This window comes from Neoarius graeffei, chromosome 15, assembly GCF_027579695.1.
Source record: "Neoarius graeffei isolate fNeoGra1 chromosome 15, fNeoGra1.pri, whole genome shotgun sequence".
Taxonomy (NCBI): domain Eukaryota; kingdom Metazoa; phylum Chordata; class Actinopteri; order Siluriformes; family Ariidae; genus Neoarius; species Neoarius graeffei.
Genome location: NC_083583.1, coordinates 74812463 through 74837993, shown reverse-complemented (window position 1 = coordinate 74837993; position 25531 = coordinate 74812463). Strand labels below are relative to the sequence as shown.

At 43.4% G+C, this 25531-nt stretch overlaps 1 protein-coding gene across 1 annotated transcript in view; it reads left to right on the top strand.

The window, feature by feature from the left end:
* Positions 1 to 25531, top strand: part of LOC132899745 (cytoskeleton-associated protein 5-like) — a 56316-nt gene that overhangs the window by 8014 nt on the left and 22771 nt on the right. Inside the window, exons 2-30 of the mRNA XM_060941855.1 lie at positions 581 to 679; positions 816 to 1009; positions 2317 to 2523; positions 2719 to 2890; positions 2983 to 3109; positions 3194 to 3291; positions 3554 to 3667; positions 9635 to 9739; positions 9814 to 9903; positions 10062 to 10226; positions 11331 to 11459; positions 11558 to 11713; positions 12064 to 12153; positions 12230 to 12340; positions 17431 to 17523; positions 17651 to 17839; positions 17922 to 18016; positions 18122 to 18179; positions 18371 to 18496; positions 18658 to 18794; positions 18942 to 19116; positions 19228 to 19341; positions 20704 to 20832; positions 21107 to 21301; positions 21428 to 21560; positions 21858 to 21949; positions 23049 to 23156; positions 23693 to 23842; positions 24009 to 24212. Coding sequence (XP_060797838.1) covers positions 623 to 679; positions 816 to 1009; positions 2317 to 2523; positions 2719 to 2890; positions 2983 to 3109; positions 3194 to 3291; positions 3554 to 3667; positions 9635 to 9739; positions 9814 to 9903; positions 10062 to 10226; positions 11331 to 11459; positions 11558 to 11713; positions 12064 to 12153; positions 12230 to 12340; positions 17431 to 17523; positions 17651 to 17839; positions 17922 to 18016; positions 18122 to 18179; positions 18371 to 18496; positions 18658 to 18794; positions 18942 to 19116; positions 19228 to 19341; positions 20704 to 20832; positions 21107 to 21301; positions 21428 to 21560; positions 21858 to 21949; positions 23049 to 23156; positions 23693 to 23842; positions 24009 to 24212 — 3813 coding nt within the window. The 5' untranslated portion in view covers positions 581 to 622. The remainder of the gene's footprint in view (positions 1 to 580; positions 680 to 815; positions 1010 to 2316; positions 2524 to 2718; positions 2891 to 2982; positions 3110 to 3193; positions 3292 to 3553; positions 3668 to 9634; positions 9740 to 9813; positions 9904 to 10061; positions 10227 to 11330; positions 11460 to 11557; positions 11714 to 12063; positions 12154 to 12229; positions 12341 to 17430; positions 17524 to 17650; positions 17840 to 17921; positions 18017 to 18121; positions 18180 to 18370; positions 18497 to 18657; positions 18795 to 18941; positions 19117 to 19227; positions 19342 to 20703; positions 20833 to 21106; positions 21302 to 21427; positions 21561 to 21857; positions 21950 to 23048; positions 23157 to 23692; positions 23843 to 24008; positions 24213 to 25531) is intronic.

Genomic DNA, 25531 nt, shown 5'->3' with positions numbered 1-25531 from the left:
CCTCCCTCCTTCCTTTCTCTAAAGTCGTAACTCCTAAAGGCTGTGATCTGTACAGCATAAGTAACACTCCTGAATGTACGGAGATCTGCTGCTGCCTGAAAAGCTGAGTCAGTAAATGAGTGATGGAGGTTTTGTGACCTCTTGCTCCAGCAGCCACTATCGAGCAAACCCCGGGGAGTGTTTTAAGGCTTTTAAGTTTAGTTTGGGTCTACAAGGGTGGCACTGTGGTGTAGTGGTTAGCGCTGTCTCCTCCCAGCAAGAAGGTTCTGGGGCCTTTCTGTGTGGAGTTTGCATGTTCTCACCGTGTCTGTGTGGGTTTCCCCCACAGTCCAAAGACATGCAGGTTAGGATAATTGGTGGCTCTAAATTGACCGTAGGTGTGAATGGTTGTCGTCTGTCTGTGTGTCAGCCCTGTGATGACCTGGCGACTTGTCCAGGGTGAACCCCGCCTCTCACCCATAGTCAGCTGGGATAGGCTCCAGCCTGCCTGTGACCCTGTAGAACAGGATAAGCAGCTACAGATGATGGATGGGTCTAAAAGTGGATTATTAATGCAATTTTATATCCTGTATTTCGTAAGACCACACAGACTTTCATACGGAGTTGGACGAAACGGACCATCATGGGAGACGACAGCGAATGGATGAAGCTTCCTACAGACCAGAAATGTGAGCATAAGGTAACGTAATCTCACAGAGTTCTGGAATGGCAGGGATTAATTTGTGGCTCTGCACGGTTGAGCCTGAGCTCATGCATCCAGCACGGCCGGAGTCTGAGCTATACAGTCTTCTTAAAATGTCCTTTTTAAACTCCAGGTTTGGAAAGCGAGGTTAAGCGGCTACACCGAGGCTCTGCAGCACTTCCAGAGGATTCCAGATGAGAAGAGTCCAGAGTGGAGCAAATACCAAGGACTGATCAAGAGATTTGTGACCGATTCGAATGCAGTGGCACAACTTAAAGGACTAGAGGCAGCTCTGGTTTATGTTGAAAAAGCACATGTAGCATCGAGGTAATCTTGCGCTTTTTTTTTTTTGTGCTTTTCCACCAGATTGGAAGTTCTCAAAAGTGGAAGTAATTTTGATTCCTATGTACAGTACACAAATGTTTAGCAGTGGAAGAGCATCCGAGAAGGTTGGAACCAGGAAATAAATGAAGACCAAAATTGGTTGAGGTGAAAAGTTTGATATGATTAAAGGAGGATTTAAAAAAAAAAATCTATAACAGAATATTTAGTCCAGGGGGCGTCGTGGCTCAGGTGGATAAGGCTCCATACCATAAATCCGGGGACCCGGGTTTGATTCCGGCCCGAGGTCGTTTTCCGATCCCTCCCCGTCTCTCTCTCCCGCTCATTTCCTGTCTCTACACTGTCCTATCCAATAAAGGTGAAAAAAGCCCAAAAGAAATCTTTAAAAAAAATTTAGTCCAGATCAGTTGGTTGGACGAGTTTGCAGTATCCACGGCTCTTGTATGATTTAAGACTCGCGTATTCCAAACTTGTTTAAATTCTCTTATACCCTGTCCACACTAGGGATTCTGTACCGATACGATACTACTTTCGTACCGCAACACCTGCCCACACTAGCAACTATACCGGTACTGTAGCGGTATAACTGTATCAGTACGAAACCCACACATGTATGGGTTTCGTATCGGTACTGTAGCGCTTCGCTGTAGTGTGGACCGATGAAGCGGTTCTGTATCGATACAAATATAATGCGCAAAGTCACACACCTCAATCGATGTCTTCACTGAATAAAATAGTGAAGAACGGCAATTTTGTTTTCTTTTTCTTTCTCAACTGCCTCGCGTGTTTTATACGATTCGACTGAATAAATGACCACCAGAAATAGACTGTACATTGACAAAAAGCACACATGCTGTTTCATCCACCATATTCTCAGAAGGAAGTTACTCGGTAACCACGGAAACATTTCGCGCACGCGCATTTCAACTACCGTGAAAGAAAACCGCAAACATTTCTTGCTAGTGTGGACAGATGCACTAAACTGTACCGGTGTACTTTGTATCGATACAGTTATACCACTATCGTACCGGTGTGTGTATATATGTGAACACAGCGTTACAGATGTTCATGAATACATTTCATTGTTGGCCTGAGTGCTAACATCAGGAACAATTCAACACTGGATTGTTCTGCTCGTTTCCTCACACTGATGGCTGCGTACAGCTTCATCGCCATCCAGACCAAACTGATGAGAGTAGAGCTAATGAAAAAGCAGACGTTACACAATCGGCTCTAATCTCTTAGGGGATGTGTTTTGTTTAAACTTCCACAGTAATTTTTCTGTGTTTTAGAACGGTTGGTGAGGTGGTGTCCGGAGTGGTGTGTAAAGTCTTTAACCAGCCGAAAGCACGTGCTAAAGAGCTCGGCTCTGATATCTGCCTGATGTACGTGGAGATTGAGAAAGGAGACCCGGTTCAGGAAGAACTTCTCAAAGGCCTCGACAATAAGAACCCGAAAATCGCGCTGGCCTGTGTGGAGGTGTTGAGACGGGCGCTGAGGTGAGTGAGGAGAATCCTGAGCCGATGGAGTTTATATCGGATTCTAATAAAATGGGCCACACTTTATCTCGTAATGCACACTGCACTCGCACCTACTGGTTTCTGACCTCAGAGCTGACTGGAGCTTAACTTTAGCCAGCACTGTTTCAGTCAGCGAAGGTTATTTGTAAAGTGACAGTGTAATCCTCCCCGTAGTGAATTTGGAGCAAAGATCATCACCTTGAAGCCGGTAGTGAAGGTGCTGCCAAAGCTCTTTGAGTCCCGGGAGAAGGCAATTCGGGACGAGGCCAAACTGCTCGCCGTCGAGGTTTACAGATGGATCCGTGATGCGCTGCGTCCTCCGCTTCAGAATATTAACTCCGTCCTGGTAAGGAAGAGACGCGCCATGGCAACCTCACTGAAGGCTGTTGTTGAATTTATGTAACTTAAAGCTAGTTTGTGTGTGTGCGCGCGCGCCAGCTGAAAGAGCTGGAGGACGAGTGGGCGAAGGCATCAGCACCTCGACAGAGTCGCTTCCTGCGATCACAGCAGGACCTTCGAGTCAAGTTTGAGCAGCAGCAGGACAACGGAGACGAGGAAGGAGACGGTACTGTAGTGTTCTTTATAAAGTGCACTCCTCCTGTAGAGTCTGTCTTCATGGAAATGACCCGGTCTTTCTCCTGCGTTTCAGGCGACGTAGAGGAAGCCGTTCCTGCCGTCGACACTTATGAGCTTCTGGAAGCAGTGGAAATCCTCTCGAAGTTACCTAAAGACTTCTTTGAGAAGATCGTAAGGAGATCTTGGTCCTGCTGTGTTTAATCATCAGCACACATTTGAATGAGTTGAATATGAATCTTGCTGTGTTGTAAACAAGGCTGGAGTTGGTGATCAGTATGAAACTGTATTTGCTCAGTTATTTTAGTAATTTGTGGAAGTGGCTGACTTGGCAGTAGAGGACAAGTGGTTTTCTTTGTAAACTGTTGTCTGTATGCCATGATTTTAATGGAACATGATTTAAGTGGCGTCTTTTTTTGTATGTTTTTTTATGTAGGAGGCGAAGAAATGGCAGGAGAGGAAGGAGGTGCTGGAAGCTCTGGAAGCTTTAACCAAAAACCCAAAACTAGAGGCTGGGGATTATGGAGATCTCATCAAAGCACTGAACAAGGTAAAAACTAAAGTGGATGGGGGCATCGTGGCTCAGGTGTATAAGGCGCCATGCCATAAATCCGGGGACCCGGGTTCGATTCCGACCCGAGGTCATTTCCTGATCCCTCCCCATCTCTCTCTCCCGCTCATTTCCTGTCTCTACACTGTCCTATCCAATAAAGGTGAAAAAGCCCCAAAAAAATCTTAACCTAAAGTGGATAAATATCTCCGCGTGAGGATTTTCAGTTTGTGCTTGGTGTATGTAATGCTTTAAAATGAATATACAGTTAGGCCCAAAAATATTTGGACAGTGACTAGTTTTATTTTAGCTGTTTATGAAAACATTCAGGATACAATTCTATAAGGGTTGTTTTACAATCAGGGTACAAAGTTTGTCACCAGGGTCCAAAATTCAAACTGGTTTAAAAAAAACAAACTATCAAATCTGCACTTTTGGAAATTAATATACATATTAACATAGGCATGTGTAATAGTTTGTATTACAAGATGATGAAGTGTAGCTTTAAGCAGGGCTGGGAGAAACAAATGAAGTGATTCTCGGAGAGGACTTTTTTTTTTTTTGAACAATTCAGAATCCACGACTTCCATAGTGCTTTTAAATATAAGGCTGTAAAGGGTGTATCTCGCCAACGGAGACGTCGCCGTGACGTCTCCAACATACCAGTCGCAGCAGTCACGGAGACGTTTCCAACACAAAAATGGCTTGCGCTCTCACCAAGGAGACGTCTCAATATATGGTACAAGAGAGTACTTACTGAATGAGTCTCATGCCCAAGATGCCGGTGTCCCTCAATATGCTTCCGCAGAAAGGTATACCTGTTTACGATGAAGGTTTCCTTTGCAGTGTAGGTGTGTGCTGGCTGTCCCGACTTTTTTTTTTCATGCATCTGTTGAACCTTGTACACATGTTGTGAAGATGTCCTATGAACTGTGTATCTGGAAATAGTAATATTACAATTCTATCGAACTACTCACTTCATAAGGTTCATAAGATGTGTTTATTGTCCTCATTACATAACATGGAAATTTGTTGAATATACATGGTATTGAAATGTATGCAATAATTCATAGAATGGAATGCATAAAAATATTTTTCTATATAAAAACCCTTATGTGAAATATTTATTCTAATGCAGTAGAATGTATGGAATTAAGTGTACACTCAAGTGGGTAGCGGCTTCTGTTCTTCAAAGATAGTTTTCTGATCGCAAAGGAAGGATTCAACAGCTGCTTTCTTGTACATATCTTTAAATTTTTCGTGGGATTTATCGTAAAATTCAGGATGATCCTCCCAAAACTCCGCCATTATCTGCTGATGTTCCTGTTTCCAGTCAAATTGTTTGGTGTCTTTGGTCATGTTGGCATCGGTTGCCTCAGCAGCCACAGCTGCTTCAACAGCTAAAGCATCCTTCTTGCGGCCCCCACTGCCCTTGGGTGGCATGTTGGTGGTAGTAGTGGCTGCAACAAGTTTCTAAATCTGATGGAGACTTTTGCAGGCTTCTGCACCTCACTTGGACCAGGAGGGATGTCAATATGCGTTCAGCCACATGGTTTCTGTAGTGGGTCAAACAGCGTGAAGTAGTCTCCGCGACATCTCCGCAACATGTCATCAGTCTTTCTGGTCTCCAGCAGGTCTCCGCAACATCGCGGAGATGTCTCAGCAGTCACTGAAATAAGTCTCCGCGACGTCGCCGCAACTGATGGAAACGTCTCGGACGTCGCGGAGACTGGAAAAAGTCTCCCAAAAAATCGAACATGTTCAAATTTCTTGCGACTCCTCGGAAACTCCGTAATTTTCAGGAGGCGTCTCTGAGACGTCGCGGAGACATCTCTGCAACTAGCAAAATCTGTAGTCGTGAACTAGTTTCATGTTCGGTGAGATACACCCTTAAGCTTTGTGTTCGTTGTCTCTAATATTTATGTCCCAATATCTTGACCACATTTTAGGATGAAAATAATCATTTTAGATATGTTATTTTATATTGAAAAATGAGCTGTCTCGGAGAGGACTTTTTTTTGACAGAATTACAGACTAATTTAATCAAAATAGTCTGAAAACTTACTGGCATTCAACATTAAAACTTAACTATGTTTCCAATGATATGGAACCAAATATGTGTGTTATGGTATAGAGAATGATGTAAGTGCATCCCTTTTGGAGCTACCTGTGGTCAAAAAAGCACTTTTTCTAAATGACACGAGTAATTTTGCTAAATATGACACACATTGCCATACATTCACCAAAAATAACGTTATCACCAAATCTTTTTTTTTTTTTTTGCATGGTAAATAGAGCGATCACACGGCTACAATAAACAACCAAGTTTTAGTCAAGCCTTTTGATATTGAAGATAAGTGTTAAATGTGATTTTTAGCTTGTGTACCCTGATTGTAAAACAACCCATAATCAATATGGGCTTAAAGTGCAGACTCTCAGCTGTAATTTGAGAGTATTCACATCCAACTTGGAGCAAGGGTTTAGGAATTACAGCTCTTTAATATGTAGCCGCCTCTTTTTCAAGGGACCAAAAGTAATTGGACAATTGACTCAGAAGGCTGCAAAAAAAAAAAAGCCAAGGCTGCATGGGCTCTTCCCTCGTTAAGCTGTCATCAATTAAGCAGTTAAAAGGTCTGGAGTTGATTCCAGGTGTGGCGTTTGCATTTGGAAGCTGTTGCTGTGAACACACACATGCAGTCAAAGGAGCTCTCAGTGGAGGTGAAACGGACCATCCTGAGGCTGAAGAAAAAAAAAAAAAGAAATCCATCAGAGAGATGGCAGATATGTTAGGAGTGGCCAAATCAACAGTTTGGTACATTCTGAGAGTGTGCACTGGTGAGCTTGGGAACTCAAAGGCCTGGACGTCCACGGAAGACAACAGTGGCAGATGATCGCAGAATCCTTGCCGTGGTGAAGAAAAACCCCTTCACAACATCCACTCAAGTGAAGCACACTCTCCAGGAAGTAGGTGTATCAGTATCCAAGTCTATCATAAAGAAGACTTCATGAGCGTAAATACAAAGGATTCACCACAAGGTGCAAACCATTAATCAGCCTCAAAAAAAGAAAGGCCAGACTTGACTTTGCCAAAAAACACCTGAAGAAGCCAGCCCAGTTCTGGAGCAGCGTTCTTTGGACAGATGAGACTAAGATCAACCTGTACCAGAATGATGGGAAGAAGAAAGTTTGGAGAAGAATTGGAACAGCTCATGATCCAAAGCACACCACATCTTCTGTAAAACATGGCGGAGGCAGTGTGATGGCATGGGCATGCATGGCTTCCAATGGCACTGAGTCACTTGTGTTTATTGATGATGTGACAAAAGACAGAAGCAGCCGGGTGAATTCTGAAGTGTATAGGGATTACTTTCTGCTCAGATTCAGCCGAATGTAGTAAAGTTGATTGGACGGCGCTTCACAGTACAGATGGACAGTGATCCAGAACGTACTGCAAAAGCAACCCAGGAGGTTTTTAAAGCAGTGAAGTGGAATATTTTTCAATGGCTGAGTCAATCACCAGATCTCAACCCAATCGAGCATGCATTTCACTTGCTCAAGACAAAACTTAAGGCAGAAAGACCCACAAACAAGTAACAACTGAAGATGGTTGCAGTAAAGGCCTGGCAAAGCATCACAAAGGAGGAAACCCAGCGTTTGGTGATGTCCATGGGTTCCAGACTTCAGGGGGTCATTGCCTGCAAAGGATTCTCAACAAAATATTGAAAAGTAACATTTTACTTGGGGTTGTTTATTTGTCCAATTACTTTTGAGCCCCTGAAACGGAGCGTTTTGTATAAAAATAGCTACAGTTCCTACATGTTTAATCATATATTTTTGTTCAACCCCTTGAATTAAACCTTAAAGTCTGCACTGCAATTCTGTTTCATTTCAAATCCAATGTGGTGGCATGCAGAGCCCAAATCATGAAGATTGTGTCCCTGTCCAAATATTTCTGGGCCTAACTGTACGGTATATCATTAGTTACAACACAAATGAATTTATAAAGCAGGGGGGAAAATTTTTATTTTTTAAAGTACAAAACTATTGATAAATCATGGCTTCTGGATCTCAGAAAAAGGCAGCCTTGCCCCAGGTTTCATCTCACATGACCTTGCACACAGAACCCTGGTTATCTGGGTCACCTTCTGTTCATCTGACTCCGTTTGTTTACTCACTGAAATTGGATATTGTTGGAATCTTGCAGAAGTAACGCTGGGAAAGCACGGAGTTGTGTTTTGGATGTTCAAATTCAGGGCCCGTTTACATGAGGACGCTGTCGGGTAAAAACGACTAAATATTTTATCAGAAGTGCCTTTCGTCTCCACGGGGACGGCGTTTCTGAGGCTGAAAAACGGAAAAAATTGAAACGCCTTCCAGAGTGGATAAGTTAAAAACAGCCCCCGTTGCATATCCATCTAAACTACCCAATACGCCAAACTCTGCTCGGATCTGCTCACGTCGGGTACGCGTTTGTCATATACTGTACATGCCAGCCCAGGAAGTAAGAAAGTAAGAGCATGTCTGATTACATCGATCCAACGGACCTTCAAGCTGCTCTGGCAGCTTTAATAAACGTCCAGGAGTCCTTCGAACATCTATACCGAATCTGCACATATACTGTTAATGAACAGAGGCGGGTATAGTATGCTCTTACTTTTCTTACTTACCATAGCCAGAGCAGTCAAAGTTTTCGCGGCGCAGATGTGCAGATCAGACAAGACGGAAGACGTTGCGCATGCGTGCAGACATAGCGGAGGTCTTTCACAGCACCACCTAGCTGCCTGGCATGCACATCCAATTGAATTCCACACATTTATGCGTCACCGTATAGACGCAGATTTCCTCCTTGAAAACGGTCGTGTAGACGCGGAAAAAAGTGAGAACGAAAACGGACTTTTGCGTTTTTGTTTCAGACCGTCCCTGTGTAAAGTGGGCGTCATATACAAGATACTCGGTTCACAAATTTCCAAGGAATGACCCTAATCTCAAGCGACAGGTTTGTGCAAACGAAGTAGGTAGATCTTGTCACCTAGTAATAAATCTGATTCATCAAGTGTTCATCACCACCAGAATGACCACATGGGAATTACTGGAGCAGAAAGAAACCCATTTATTTAAAAAGTGACCTTTTGATCTGACATTTGGACAGTTTGTCGATTCCCCTGTGGTCACCTACTTATTTTCTTTCAGTAGTTACATTGTGTATTTTAAAAATTTATATTTCTGCATTTATTAAGGTGTAAATATTGTCCCTATAGTTTTGCAGTGCCCAGCTTAGAATAAAAATCCACAAACCAGTGTGTTTCCAGTTCTCTCTGGTTGGTGGTGTGCTATCAGCGGTGAGTGGGACTGTCGTGAACTGGCAGTTTCTCATCTTGGGCTCAAAAAGGGAACTATTTACTCTGGAGTATCCTTGATCTTCTGCCCCTTCATCTGACATTTATAAGAATCCCAATCACTATCAGAATTCTCTCCAAAACATGATTCCATATCGAGACTGAGCCGCGCACATGAACGAAATCGATCCCTGGATTGTTGCGTGTGACATCACGCACCCCTTCAGGACCTTCCGGTTCAGTCTCAGCAGATTCCGTGAAAATCTGCTGATCTTATTGATTTTACATTAATTTATGGCCTTTTGGATCAGCTATGGTTTGAAAACACATGGTCAATCAACAAAGATTGCTTTGTGCAAGAAAGAGTGGGGTTTAGGGGCATTACATTCACTTTAAAACTCTTAGTGGTTTCTTAACACTTAAACCGATCCCAAGATCATGATGGCTGTAAGGAGTTAAACCACTACACCATCTCTACTGATGGAAATGATCCTGAGTTCAGCTGTATCTCTCTACAGCCCTGATCAGCTTCACATGCACGGTGTTGTAGCTTTATTGCACATTAGAGAAGTGGGGGATTTACTTCTGTCATGTGTGGGGTTTGTTAATCAGTCCATGGATTTTCTTGCAGGTCATCGGAAAGGATTCGAACGTCATGCTGGTGACGCTCGCCGCTAAATGTGTAGCTGGACTTGCTGCTGGTCTCCGGAAAAAATTTGGCACCTATGCTGGTCATGTAAGTTCTTATATACTAGGAGTGTGTGACCTGCTACTTGTGACGTCTCTCATGCTTATTTGGTGTGTGTGTAGTTGGTGCCAACCATTTTGGAGAAGTTCAAAGAGAAGAAGGCTCAGGTGGTTCAGGCGCTGCAAGAAGCATTAGATGCAGTGTTTCTTTCTGTGAGTAGCTTAAAAAGTCATTTGATGCAGTTATTTTCCAATCGTTTCATTTTAAAATGGTGTGTTGATGAGGTGAGGTTTGGTTAACGTGTAGCCAGAAATCGCTGACTTTCTGCTCCAATGTAAAGTGAAAAATTTAAAAACTGATTTTCTTTCAGACAACGCTTGAAAAAGTAAGCGAGGACGTGTTGGCTGTGATGGACAACAAAAATCCATCCATCAAGCAGCAGGCTTCTCTGTTCCTTGCCAGAAGTTTCCGCCATTGTTCTCCCACTACGCTGCCGAAAAACCTTCTCAAACCGTTCTGTGTTGCTCTGCTGAAGGTAAAACTCCAGATCAATGCTGATGCCTGCCGAACACTCATTAACCCTCGTCCTTAGTGTTGGCTGCAAGTGATAAAGAACAAGCTCGGCTGGCTCATTAAATGGATCTAGTAAACTAGTATTGTGATCCAGATCACTTCGAATTAAACAGAGATGAGAATTTTCTGCGGAATTCCGAGTTTTTCCTGCTGAAAAGGTCATTTTTGTGAAACGTGTAAATCCGTTGAGAATTTCGGGGGGGTAGGGGTCGGCACGAGGCGAGGCTTGTGGTGGCACAAGCAGGCAGGACCGCCCGCCAGCATCTTTCAGCAACGCTCATCGCAAAATTAGTTGCAGCTGTGATAACGGAAATCGTCACTGCTTTCTTCAATATTTATGCTAACGACAACTCATGATGATTTCCAGCAACGTTTTGGCGCTAGTTTCAGCTCACTTCTACAATTCATGGAGAAACGAGCTATACGTACGCGGTTTTGATCACTTCTTAAGTTCTAGTTATTTTGGTTAGTTTTCAAAGTTACTTCGCCAATATGGCGGAAGTTTTGGACCGCAAAAATGAGGATCGTGCCAGGGAAATCGATAAATTGAACGGGATAAAGAACTGTTTCCGATGGGCATGGCTCGATAGTAGCGTTACCGTGCAGATAGGGACACAAACTGTGACGACGTGCCTGACGGAACATATCCGAAAAGTGGGCGTGCCGGGAAAGGTTCTGTGTATTCTGTGCTCAGATACGATCAATTATGGAAACAGAGGAGCTAAAAACATCCAGGAGCACATCAAAACAAAAAAGCACAAAGGTACGTTTTACTGAAATTGTCAGATAGACAGGAGGAATCTAGTATGTCGTTACGGTTACCGCCATTATTGCTCACGATATATATATTGGTGCACCCCCCCCCCCCCCCCCCCCCCCCCCCCCAATGTATGCTTTGCGTGCATTATGTCTGCCCTTGGCAGACTTTTATTTAAAAAAAAAAAAAAAGTCCCATTCTCATCCCTGGTTAAAACCTTTTGCGCTAGTGTTTTTCTCTGCAGATAAACATGATGAATAACCAGCTGGAAGTGACTGTGTAAAGTGTGACTGTTTCTTGTTCCTGTAGCAAGTGAACGATTCTGCTCCTGAGGTTCGAGACGCAGCTTTTGAAGCTTTGGGCACGGCGCTCAGGGTGGTGGGTGAGAGGGCCGTTAACCCTTTCCTGACCGATGTGGATAAACTAAAAGTTGACAAGGTTTGTCCGAAAGTTAATGCTTTTCCACTTGCAAATAACTTCCTGAATATTTACCATGTTAAGACTTTTTGTGCCTAAAATGGTTTGCGTGTTTGTAGATTAAGGAGTTTGCTGAGAGAGTGGAGCTGCCTGGAGGAAAGAGAACTGCAGGCCAGGTGAAGGAGAAAAGTGCTCCGAAAGCCCAGCCCGCAACAGCAGCTCCAGCGAAAACCTCTGCTCCTGCCAAGAAAACGCCTGCAGCCACTGCTGCAAAGGTAATGAAGGGTTTTTGTTCTAAAGTGTTTGGTTTTTCTTTCCTGATAAAGGAAAGCTTTATGTAATTAAAGGACAGACAGGACATGAAGTGGGTTTTTTAAATATGTATGCAGTTCTAAGGCAATGAAAAACCAGACAGTCTTAAATTTAAAGAAGTTAAAAAGGCTGGAAACTGACTTTTGTTGAATAAGAGAACCTGGTTGTGCAGAAAGGTCAAGGTGCAAAAGGTTTTCTGATCCTATATCCAAGGATGTTGCACTTAAGGATCTACACTGCAATGCTCTTTTAATGTCTGATTGTGGTTGGTGTCTCAGTAACTTCCAAGGGTTTTTTTTTTTTTTTTTTAAAGCCATCTGCCTCCAACAAGAAGAGCAAACCCTCTGCTCCTGCCAAAGCTAAGAAACTCGAGACCAAGGACATGACTGAAGCTGAGCTCTCGGTAAATAAACCTCAAGTTTGTGCCCCCTCCAATATGTGGTTGGGTTGTTTATGAAATGACGTTTGACTTTGCTCAGCCTGAGGTGTGTGAAGAGAGAGCTGCTGCTGTTCTGCCAGCGTCCTGCATCCAGATGTTGGAGAGTGCAAACTGGAAGGAAAGGCTGGCTGCCATGGAGGAGTTTCTTAAGGTAATGTGTGTAGGGTCCGTACATACAAAACTGCTCAAGGGAACTTTGGTCTCAGGTTCCTGGAAATCAGGAAATTTATTCCTACACTTGGGCCTAAAAATAAGGGCTGCATATTTATTTAAAAAAAAAAAGGCTGCGTGAGTATTTGAGTGCTTCAGAAGCATTTCAAGCTCTAGTTTGGCAAAAAGTGGTGGTGCAGAGATGAGACTCGTACCCAGTCTCACCTTGTGCTTGGAATAATCTACTGCAGTTGATGGAGTTCATAAAGATGACCCTGATCAGCTATGAGTTTGGGGGGCGGGGGTTAAATTAGAAGTGCATTAGTTGATTTTGATTTAAGACTAATTGGAGTCTTGGTAGTAATTGTTAGAAGTAGGTATATGATTTGGCCAGTTCACAATTAGACTTTCCTGTGATATTTGGGGGAATAAAATTTTACCAAAGTAAATGAATTAATCGATTATTTGCATGATTTCTAACGCCGGAGTCCGGTAAGATTCATTTTGAATGAATTGTTTAGGAACAACTCGTCACTACCCCGCTCAGTTAATGTTACGGTTATCGCTGGTACCTTGATCAACTACTACCAGAAAAAGGAAAAGTTAATTGTACTAATTACAAAACATGAACAGACTGAGAATTTGAGTTTTAGTATTGATTCACACGTGGACCTGTTTTTTGTTCTGCTCTATTTGCTTCATGTGAGCAGATCAGCCATGTTCTTCCGGTCTTGTGACTGCAGGTCCATGGTTTGGCCACGCCACTGTACTTTTACAGACCAATCAGGACAGCCCTAATTTACATATTAGAATCCTATTCATTGTCAGTGTAATGTAAATTGAAATACATTTTATAATAAATTGACGCATCAAGTTATTTGATTGGGTTGATGTCAGCTCTCCATACTTCCATGTGTAGTCGGTGTTCGTCACCCCAGCACTCTCGGTTTTCAAAAGTTCAGTGCTTGAAAAACCTTATGTCCGAGATGACTATAGTCTGTGCAAGGACTAGTAAGACTTTAATGGCAATTGTCCTATCGGACAGCAAAAGTTAGTGCTGGCAACCTTAACAACACCGGCGCTAAGAGCAGGGAACCAGTCTAAAGTAGCTCGTCTTGTTTCACAGGAAATGCATGGTTTTGTTCATCAACACAATGTAGAAGTACAAAAATATTTTGAGAATTATTCAAATTTCCTTGTTTTTGATTATAATTCGAAGTTTGAGTGTACTGGAAAAGCTCGGCTCAGAAAGGTCCACGCAATGATGTAATTATACCAATTGGCTAAGGGCAATAAGGGTCAAGGACATTGTGCCAGCAGCACGGTTGAAGCGGGCAGGTGTCAAACTTGGAACTTTTAGATCACGATTGGAGTTAATGATAAGCGATATCACTGAATAATGTTCCTGACCTCTAACCTGTGTATGACTTTTTTTTTTTTTTAAATGGTTTCATATATTTCATCACTTTATCTTCTAAATATTTAATCAACATACTGCCATTATGGCATGGGAGCCTGTGATTGGTGGACAGCTGACAAAGGGGGTCTCCTATTGGTTGTAAATCGTGACCTCATAAACACGTACGGGACCTGCTGATTGGCTGTTCACATACTGAACCCAAGTGAAGATGTCCAGCATCTGTTGCTGTTTGAAGAAAACTACAGCTAAAGCTCTACTACCGGATTACTCAGACAATCTTGGTCAGAAAGAAGCACAGGGTAGATGTACACGGAAATTTATGCCCAATTCTAATTTCTTCCCCTTGGCCCTTCCCCTTGAAACTGAGCTACAAGGGATAGGGCTTGAAATTCAACCCTTACGTATTGGGATAGCCCTTCAACGATCGCATACGTCATCACGTACCTCCGTCAGCGTTTACGTTAGCAAAACGCGACCATTGGCTGCGACCAGCCGCTACAGTCAGAGGCAGAACCAGAAATTTCTGCTGGCAGGGTGTGATTTGTTAACTAACACCACTGAATGGGATATCTTTGGCGCTTCGTGCACCACATCCGACAGAATGAGGTGTCAGAACACTCATGTAAACAAAGCGAGAATAACAGAACAAAACGTATGCAGTCAAGCAACCGAAAACAATACTCACTCCCAAAGCTTTTTAGCAGCAGCTTGGATTTCAGAAATCGCTGCTCATTCTCAGCTCGAAAGCGAATCAAGCAGCGTGTTTCCTCTGGATAACAACTTAAAACACGTAAATAATGGAGAAAATACATTTATGACAATCTTTCGCCGCGGGAACCGCCATCTGTCTGAAATCCGCATGAAATCTCGCTGAAATCCGCATGGCATTGTGGGAAATCACTCAAACCCCTTCGTTCAGAGTCAGCTCCAGGAAAATCTCCGTTTGGAGGGGTACAGAAGCCCTACCCCTTCCCCTACCCCTCCGCGTTAACTGGGATTGGGATACCCCTACCCCTTCACGTGAACGCGCAAAATGGAGGGGAAGGGCCAAGGGGTTGGTTCAAGGGGTGAAATGGGATTCGGCCTAAGTTTATTAGCAGTTCTGATCCATGCAAAACTCCTCAATGACTGGAGTGATGGTGCAGATTTGTGGCCTAGTGTTAGCATTAGCTACATGTTGGAATGTACATTCTTTTTCCTGAAGAGGCCTGATATGGAAGAACAAAACTTTTGCGTAAAGATTTTTTTTTTTTTCCCCCCCATGACCTCAGCTTTTGGGAACAGAATGTTGTGAAAGCTCTAAAGGCTCTGACCTGAACTGTGGGCTCGATGGTATCCCCACCCCTCCGTGTCTCAACTCCAAGGACATGTAGTTACACAGCTATCTGCGCACTCATTCATACAGTGGTGCTTATTGTTAAAACAATATCCTGAAGTGTTTTGTGAGATATATTGCTCTAGACTTTCAAACAATATTGTAAGATTTTAATTTTGTTAGTGGTCAGTGCAATAATTATAAGGCCAAAAAAAGTGTTTCTCCGGTTACGTAGATTTCAAAACTAGGGTCGGTAGGCAGGCTTTTTTTTTTTTTTTTTTTTTTTTTTTTAATTTTGAATTTTAAGATGGCTGCCATAACCTATATTTAGACAGGAATAATTTCACAAAATATAATTTCTTTGCAGGTCACCTGAGTTACCACCTTCTGATGAATCTGATGCAGCATGAGACACCTTTTAACATGAATTTTTCTGTAAATATAACAGCTCAATACACCATGAGAGAGAGAGAGAGCAGCCCCGCCCCTCTCTGCTCCCTGAGTGCAGCTCGTCGCCTTGGTAACGGTGCAGGGAAAAGACACAATATAACAAGCAAAGAGCGCTTTTTCTGAGTTCCCTCTCCTCGAACAACGCTGATTTACATGGAAACGAAAGGAGCTATTCACAAAATTCTTTCACATTGAGTGCTACAAGGCTCCCATGAACACACTTTTTTTTTTTTTGGTCCCTAGTGTAAAAAATGTGGACACTAGAGCGAGTTAACAAGTGACTTTTCTGATTTTGCAGTAAAAGTGCTGCCACGTTTATAATGTGAGTCTATGGGAGAGCGCGGCTGTCCTCTCCTTACTTTCAGGCTTCTCATTCAAAAACTGTAAATCCTATCGCTCAGGGAGGCACATTGTGTGAATCAGGACAAGTGTGACTACAACTTTTTTGAGAAAATTGTGTGTGTAGAGTGAAAATTGTGGCTGAGAAAACAGTTTAAATGAGAAAGTTAGAGCTTTTTTTTTTTTTTTTTTTTTTTCTTTCAAGCTGCCTACACTCTAAACTCCTGAGCTCCACTGGTGTGTAACGCAATAGACACCCATTATAAAGCCTGAATTTCTCCAGATTTGCTCATGGTGTTTGATCTGTGACTGATCAAAAAGTATAGAACCTAGCAAAAAAGTTGAATGCCAGATCCACACAAGAGAATTTTGTCTCCGTTTTAAAGTTTGAATCATGTCTCTCGGTGAAAGACAAAATAAGCGTTATCTCTGCTTCTGTTCCCTCCGCTGGCCCCGACACACTACTGCCTCCGCAGAGTGCACGCGCACACCATGTCGGGGCGGCGGATGAGTTACTCTCCCCTGATCAATGAAGTCGGCGGGGAATTTGTGGTTATTATCGGTACAAACAGCGCGAATCACAACTTAAATGAGTGCAGTTCAATTTGACATTGTCAGTCCGTTAGATAAACATTTTAATTTTATTAAAATCGAAAATTAATATTTAGAGCCTGTAGGCTACAAAAATAAGTCATTAAAGTAGCCGGCTGGACTTAATTGTGTAGTTGGCTGTATGGCCGGCAGCCGGCGCTTGTGGAAAGCCCTTTTTTTTTCCCCAGTGAGTGACAAAAACTTCCGGTTCACGCGGTTGGGTTATATGTAAAAGTCGCGACTGGGAAAAAAACGAAAAAAAAGTTTAGGGTCGGGCGGTACGGATTAGGGTCGGTCGGGTAACCGGAAAAAAACACTTTTTTTTTTTTTTTTTTTTTTGTCTAAACACTAACAGAATCAGCAAATTCCCGTTGTAGCTGTAGTTATACAGTAACTATATAATCATTCTTGTAGTAATAATTTCAATAAATGGTTAATGTTCAGTTCCCTTTTCATGTATTCTCAATTCAGAGACAAAGCTGATTCACACAGGTTGATCAGTGTGTAACGGACAATTTTATCATTGTTTTTACACTCAGTCTGGTTCCACAGTGACATTTTGCACAGGACTGTGTTCCTTTGATAACAGAAACAAGGCTCCAGCATTATACTCCTTCAGTACTCTACAGCTTAATATGCCCTGAATTATTCATTCCTCTGCTACTAGAACTTCTCTTTCTGAATGTGTCTGCATATATTGGTGTTATGGCTTTGTGGATTTATGATAATTATGCTGCTTCACCTATTTAAAAATAAAATCAACTGCATCCTGTCCTCTCCAAAATAAAATAAAGCTCTGGGTGAGTGGAGTTTTTTGGGTGAGCGTTTGAGGTGCTGCTTGTCCATTGGGCAGGTAAGGTTGGGAGTTTTTTTTTTTTTTTGAGGAATGAAGTTTCTTGAAAAGCACACATTTGTAATACTTCAGAGTGCTTTTTGTAAATTTGGTGTGGAAGTAAAATTAGGGTTTATTTTCCAGGCCATAGATCTCCTGGACAGTAAAGAGATGCCCTGCCAGGCTCTTGTCCGGATGCTGGCGAAGAAACCTGGCTGGAAAGAGACAAACTTCCAGGTAAGTGTCGTCTTTTTCTTCAAATAGTGCCTTGGTTGCAGCCCTTATTCGTTTCAACATCTCCTCCTTTCTGCTGTACGTTCTGAGCTCTCTGGTGATTTTGATGCACACTTGGGTTTGTTTATAGGTGATGCAGCTGAAGCTGCAGGTCGTGTCTGCCGTGGCTCAGAGAGGCTCGTTTTTCTCCAGAACGTCAGCCCTGTTTGTGCTGGACGCTGTGGTGGATAAAGCTGGAGATGTGAAGTGTGGTGTGAGGGCTCGGGAGGCTCTGACGGCCATCGCTGAAGCCTGCACTCTTCCGTGGACTGCAGAACAGGTTAGTGGTGTAGAATATAATCAGCAGACCGAGCAGATTGGTTCTTTTGCTGAGATGAGACTTGTTTGTTGTTAAATGCCAGGTTCTGTCCCTGGCCTTTGGTCAGAAGAACCCTAAGAACCAGGCTGAAGCTCTGAACTGGCTTTGTGGTGCTATAAAGGAGTTTGGGTTCACAGGGTAGGTCACTTTCAACATCTGGACACTTCACTGATCTGTGCTTTTAGATGGTATGTTGTGTAAAAGCAAAGTGTTCCAGCTAATATTTTTTGTTTTTCCCCACAGAATAAACGTAAAGGCGTGTATTAATAACGTAAAGACTGCCTTGGCTGCAACCAGTCCAGTGAGTGTCTTCTAAACATTTCTCTTGTATGCTCGCATGCAGGGTTTGTAATGTGTTTTTGCTCACTTCACGTTTATGAACCCTTCTCTTACTCAGTCAAGTGATTTATGGCATCGTTTTCCTTTGCTTTGTCAAGTGCCTAAGCAAACGTAATGAGTTTGTGTGTAAGTTTTAATGTGTGTCCTCGTTAGGCTGTGAGAACTGCTGCCGTGTCTCTCCTGGCTGTGATGTACCTGTACATGGGCGCTCCTCTGCGTGTGTTTTTCGAGGATGAGAAAGCTGCGCTGCTTTCACAAATAGACGCGGAGTTCGAGAAGGTCTGTGTGGCATTTATTTATTTTTATTTTTGTTTTTTAAGCTGCAGCAGTAGGATATTAAGTGGCGCTACAGCTCATTTTAACACTTTCCAGAAAGTCAAATATTCTAGAATAGTTTTACATTTTTAATGACACCCCCTCCCCCCCAAAAAAAAAATCAGATGAAGGGCCAAATGCCGCCGCCTCCGATAAGAGGTTTATCAAAAACGTCTGGGGTAGGAGAGGAGGAAGGTGATGATGAGGAAGAAAATGACAGAGGTGCAGATGTTGTGGATCTTCTACCTCGGACAGACATCAGGTGAAACAGTCCTCCATGCACACTTGTCCTTTTTGAACATTTTACATTTTTCCCTGTCTTTTTGCTGTGACTTTTTTTTTTTTTTTTGTTCTAATAGATAAGGAAGTGCAGAATGTTTACACATTGTATATCTTAATGCTTTTCCAGCGACAAAATCACCTCCAACATGGTGTCGAAAATTGCTGACAAGAACTGGAAGATTAGGAAAGAAGGACTGGAGGAAGTTACTGCTGTAATTTCTGAGGCTAAATTCCTCAAACCCAACATTGGGGAACTTCCTGTGGCGCTAAAGGCTCGCCTTACAGACTCCAATAAAATACTGGTGAGCCTATTGTCCTGGGGCTGGGGGTTAAATGCACATCTAGATTCTGACTGGAGGGGGAAAGGGTTTGTGTTTCTCTGCAAAGTGTTTGTGTGTGTGTGTGTTTCTTAGGTCCAGCAGACTCTCTCCATCCTCCAACAGATGGCCACAGCAATGGGTCCTGCCCTCAAGCAGCATGTGAGAGGTCTCGGCTTCCCGATCATCTCCGTACTCGCTGACAGCAAGGTGAGCTACAGAAGTGCTCAGTGAATTCCTGTTAGACTTGCTGTTTAAATCTTTCCATGCCTTCTTGCACCTGTCCTAATGTTAAAAAAAAAAAAAAAGACGGATTATGTGACAAATACCCTCCACAGTTACTTTATACAATCCAACGATGTATAGAGATCTTGCAGTCACGTGACCGGAAAGTACACAGCTGCCATCTTGTCGGTAAAAAAAAAACACCGCTGAATACTGCTGCACTCGTGTACAAAATGGATCAATTTCAACCGACGGACTACACGGCTCATTTTTCTAATGAACAGATAACTAGATATATGTCTAAAATAAACGACCTACGGATTAGTGACCCTTATGGCTTACCGGACGTAGTTTTCACGACCGTGTCAGTGGACATTGAACTGCCAGAGGTGGAATACCCAGATGTGTATAATTACCTCATTAACTTTCTCTCGCTGTTCAGTGGTGAAGCACTGCGTGCTTATAAATCTCTGGACAGTTATCTTTACAGAAATTCAGGATTTGTCAGCGACTCACATGTGGCATCTTGTAAACAAGAAAATAACAATCCTCATTGGACGGGTAAGTCACTTAAGTATTGAGTACTAGTATTGATACTAGAGATATTAGTAGTATCTAGTATAGCACTGACCAGCCAATTATAGAATAAGGTAATTCCATTTGTAATTCCAAATCGTCCGTCTTGTTTACATGGATCTGGCGTTGGAGAGGTAGAGGCTTAGCAGTGGAGATTTGAGTGGCTGTTTTCTGAGCTTAGTCAACAGGCCGGCTCTGCCTGCAGCCTCGCTTTTGCTTCCTCTCCCGACGCCGCCTCCTTCGCCTGCCAGACCCGATAACAATCCACGGAGACCCCGCTGGTCTCGCTATCTCGTCCGGAATGTTGTGCATGCGATGGAAATCGCTACAAACCGTCATTTTCTGCTGGAAACCAATATCCAGTAAGTCCATACGGTTGTAGTGGATATTGAAGTCCGGTACACACGAACAACACGCAAAAATACACACAAACATAAACGTGCACAGGTAGGGAGAGCTTGTAGCCGCAGCCGTTGTAGTAGAATTGTATATAGTAGGGTTTTCCAGAAGAAAAGGTAGAACCAGAATGAAGTAGAAGGCGGAAATATGGCGTTTGACCGACAAGATGGCGTCTGTTACAATCTGGATCGGCTGTGACGTCACATGCAAGATCTGTATCGGTTTGCTAACAGGCAGGAGTGGGGTTTCAGTAGCGCTGTCTAAAACCCTATGAAATGCCGGGTTCTATATTCCTCTTAATACTGAAAATAAATTGCACTCTTACCCACTGAAATCCTATCAGCGTATTGATGGAATTGTTGTCCTTCCCAGAATGCTGTGCGTGCAGCAGGTTTGGCTACACTGAACGCATGGGTGGCTCAGACCGGGATGAAGGAGTGGTTGGAGGGAGAGGACTTGGCTGAGGAGCTGAAGAAGGAAAATCCATTCCTGAGACAAGAGGTTTGTTTGGATGCTTTATTTACCCAAAAGTCTCAGAGAGGCCTTTGACTTTTTTTTTAAATTAAAATATAAAGTTCACCTGCAGTCTGGTGCTTCACGGTTTGCTGCAGTGACCAGGCTTACCAAAGTCTCACAATTTAACCCTTAAGAGTCCAAGGCTTCATTTAAGTGACTTAACAGACATGACTTTTTATAAACACAAAAATTATGCACCACCTCACTGTAATTAAACTCAGTCTTTGAGAGTTGACCTTTCTTTCCTGTACTTGTCTAGCTGTTGGGTTGGCTAGCTGAGAAATTACCCACCTTGCGCTCTGTTCCCTCGGATTTCGCACTGTGTGTTCCTCATCTCTACTCCTGCTTGGAGGATCGTAACGCAGATGTGAGGAAGAAAGCCCAGGAAGCACTTCCAGTGTTTATGATGCACCTGGGTTATGACAAGATGAACAAAGCTGCTGCGAAGCTGAAGGTGTGGGGTTTTAAATTACATCGTTAATACACATGGCTGGCTTTCCTGCAAACAGATTTTGATTTAAGAAGTGGTTATCTGAAGTTATTTTAATAAAAGTTTTGAACTTGATGTTTTGTCTTGTAGCCTGCATCTAAAGATCAGGTGGTTGGCTTGCTGGAAAAAGCTCGAACTGCCATCCCTGCTAAACCTGCAGCTCCGAGTAAAGCAGCACCTGCTGCTGCCAGCAGTGTAAAACCTGCTGCTGCAGCTCCACCAGGTTAGTGGTTTTACGCTACCCACCCGCTGAAGCTCTGGTTTTGATGAGTGCACCAGTCAGGGCCGGTCTCATGAAGGTTTGAGCTGTGTGATGCATGGTGGAATTTAAACTGCAGCAAAATCCATCAAGGATGTAATATCCTCTCTGCAGAAGTTCTGGAGCTAGCAAATGAAAGACTTCTGGTTCATGAGGTTTTGTTATAAACAGTACAGGTTTTATCAGGTTTAAAGCTTTGAGCAGCATTAGTTAGACTCAATGTGATTTTTAAATGCACAGAGCTCATTTGTGTGTGTATAGCTCCAGACAAAACTGTTCCAGTGAGCGAACCACCACCACCAGCAGCAGCAGAATCCAAAAAGACCAAACCAGCAGCTGCACCTAAAACAAAGGTGAGTTTCTGCCTTTGGCATGGCCGAGAGAGAAGTGTTGCAGTTAAAGTCTTAAAGGAACAGTCCACCGTACTTCCATAATGAAATATGCTCTTATCTGAATTGAGACGAGCTGCTCCGTACCTCTCCGAGCTTTGCGCGACCTCCCAGTCAGTCAGACGCGCTGTCACTCCTGTTAGCAATGTAGCTAGGCTCAGCATGGCCAATGGTATTTTTTGGGGCTGTAGTTAGATGCGACCAAACTCTTCTGCGTTTTTCCTGTTTACATAGGTTTATATGATCAGTGACATGAAACAAAAAGTTCAGTTACACAAATTGAAACGTGGCGATTTTCTATGCTATGGAAAGTCCGCACTATGACAGGCGTACTAACACCTTCTGCGCGCTTCGGCAGCGCATTGATGCCTTCACTCCTCTTCGGGCACGGCCAGGCGGGCGAATGCCCTGGTCTGTCCACCCTGTCTAAAAAAAAAATGGTACAACTCGAGCCCCATGGTAAAACCACACTTCCAGGAGGGGCTGCCGTCTGCCTCCCAAGCCGGCCGAGAGCACTCCTCGTCGCTCACGGCCAGGCGGGCGAATGCCCTGGTCCGTCTGCCCGCCCTGTCAAAAAAAATAAAAAGGTACAACTCCGAGTGAAGGTATCAATGCGCTGCCGAAGCGCGCAGAAGGTGTTGGTACGCCTGTCATTATAGTGCAGACTTTCCATAGCATAGAAAATCGCCACGTTTCAATTTGTGTAACTGAACTTTGTTTCATGTCACTGGTCATATAAACCTATGTAAACAGGAAAAACGCAGAAGAGTTTGGTCGCATCTAACTACAGCCCCAAAAAATACCATTGGCCATGCTGAGCCTAGCTACATTGCTAACAGGAGTGACAGCGCGTCTGACTGACTGGGAGGTCGCGCAAAGCTCGGAGAGGTACGGAGCAGCTCGTCTCAATTCAGAGAAGAACATATTTCATTATGGAAGTACGGTGGACTGTTCCTTTAATCTTTGTTCCCTTTACTTTCTGGCTCCACCCATCTTATGTCTGACGACCTTTTTTTAAGAAAAGGGAGAGCTCTTCACTTGGGTTTATTTTTCACTTTTCCAGACTGTTATGAAGAAAGCTCCTGGCAAAGTTGAAGAGCAGAATGGTCCCATCTTCATCCTTGTTCCCAACGGGAAAGAGCAACGGATGAAGGAGGAGAAAAGTCAAAAGGCATGTTGCAGTGTTCAGGTTACTATGGGATTAACCAGTAGAAACTGTGCACCAGTAAGTGCACTTGCATAACTAATTGTACTTGGGTTTGTTGGTGCCATGCGGGCTGGTGTGATCTTGACCGTTCCTTGCTCATTCACAAGCACAATGTTATCTGTTCAGAACCAAATAAAACAGGGCAGTCAGGAACTGCTTGCTGGCAGTGTTGCCAGATGCTGCTGACGTTTTCCAGCCCAAAATATGTTCAAAATGCACTTAAAACTGCCCAATCTGGCAACACTGCTTGCTGGCAGTGGGGATTGTGGAAACTTGGCTGGGGCATGGATTTTGTGGAACACTCCCCAATAAATAAATGATGCTCAGTAAAAACCTGGTGTTTCGATGACTTTTACAAATCCGTTGTCTGATCCACATGGCCAACAGTTTTGGGTCAGCCCAAAGTTTTTGATTGTGTCTGCGGTCTGCCCAGTGTGGCTTTACCAGGGATTCAGTGTTGACCTGCGCAGTCACATTCCCCATGTGTATGCTGTTTGCAGGTGTTGAAGTGGAACTTTTTAACACCACGTGAGGAGTTTGTTGACCAGCTGAAGAATCAGATGGCAGTCTGTGTAGCCAAATGGCTGATGGAAGACCTCTTTCACATGGACTTCCAAAAACACATTAAGGCAATCAACACCATGATGGAGGTGAGTCCCAGTCCTGTGGAACTCTTCCACTGTGTCTCGTTGAATCCCTGCCACTATGTCCACACTGTTCAGAGCTTTCAGCTGCATTTTATATGGACTTTGGCTGCCATAACATGTTCTGGTGGGGTGGTTCTCTTCTCCCCCCTCCCTTTTCCCATTGTCTTAGCACCTGGAGATGGGGTCTGAGGCCACAGTCAGCTGTTTAGATCTGATCCTGAAGTGGTTCACCCTGCGCTTCTTTGATACGAACACTAGTGTGCTGATGAAGGCTCTGGAGTATCTCAAGCTCCTGTTTGTCACACTCTGTAACCAGGACTACCATCTCACGGAGCACGAAGCCACACTGTTCATCCCTTACTTCATCCTGAAGGTGCTTTGAGCATTTCCCATGAATTATTTTCAGCTGCTGTTACTTGCACAGTTTGCACACAGTCAGGCCTTGGAAATGTAGAGGGTTTTTATTGTGAATTGATGCGTAGCTTTGTAACTCTAACGAACCGGATGAAACCGATTTTAGTACTACTGCATGCAAAAAGTTTAACTCTGCTCTTCATACTGCTGTCTGTGCATCACATTTTAAAAGGAGCATTTATTAAAGCAGTGCTGGTTGAGTTTCAACACTGAGGTCCTGGGCATGTCAGGCACTCTGTGGCAGTCTGATAAACCCTGACATTTAAGTATTTTTCACCTAACTAAAAGCATCCATGCAACAATGACACACATGGTTATATTCTGGACACCCTCAGCATAGGGATGGCGAAAACTAAAAAAAAATCTTGACCGACCACTGAGCCTCATTAGCCGGTTAAAGTTGGTTAACCTATGAGTTTAAACAGGGATGCAAACGGCACGCCTTTTGGCGGATGCCGCCTTTTTCATGGCTGAATCGTGCAGATTTTTTTTTTTTTTTTTTAGGGGGGGGGCGTTGGAGTGTCTGAATAATTTCAGAGTAAATTCTGTATTAAAAATACTAAATGAGCAAATGTAATCTTAATACAGAATTAACTCTGAAAATTATTCAGACACTCCAACGCCCCCCCCCCCCCCCAAAAAAAAAAAAAAAAAAATCGGATCTGCACGATTCAGCCGTGAAAAAGTCGGCATCTGCGCCTTTAGTTTGTGTGGAGAGATCTGATCTGCAGTAACATGCATTGTTGGCTACAGACCGAAACATACTTTCAGAATGCACTGGCCAAGGCAGGACTAAACTCCATGTGCCTTCTAATAATTAAAAAAAAAAAAAAAAATAGTAATTTGTAAGCTAAAAAGCCTGTGTCTACACCCCCCCCTTTGCCGAGTGGCAGCTGTGTTCAACTAGGGCGGGCCATGACTGAATGGGTGTTTCTGATTTGTCAGCTGTCTTCAACTAGGGCGGGACATGACTGAATGGGTGTTTGATTTGTCAGCTGTTGTCCTTGCACCACATGGCATGCCCCAAGCATTTACAACACAGAATTCCAGGTTCTCTGCTCCAAAATCGTCAGCTTCAAAACGAATTTATTTATTTTTTAAACAGACAACCAAAAAAAAATTAACTGGTTGATGTTGATTCAGTGACTTCGTACAGTGCTTTCATTTTTGGCTTAAACATTCACAATGAGCAATACACTTGGTCTTGGCCTCTAGTTCCTGTTTTTGAGCTGAGGTAATCTGTAGGTGCTAAAGAAGGCAACTGGACTTGCTTGAAAT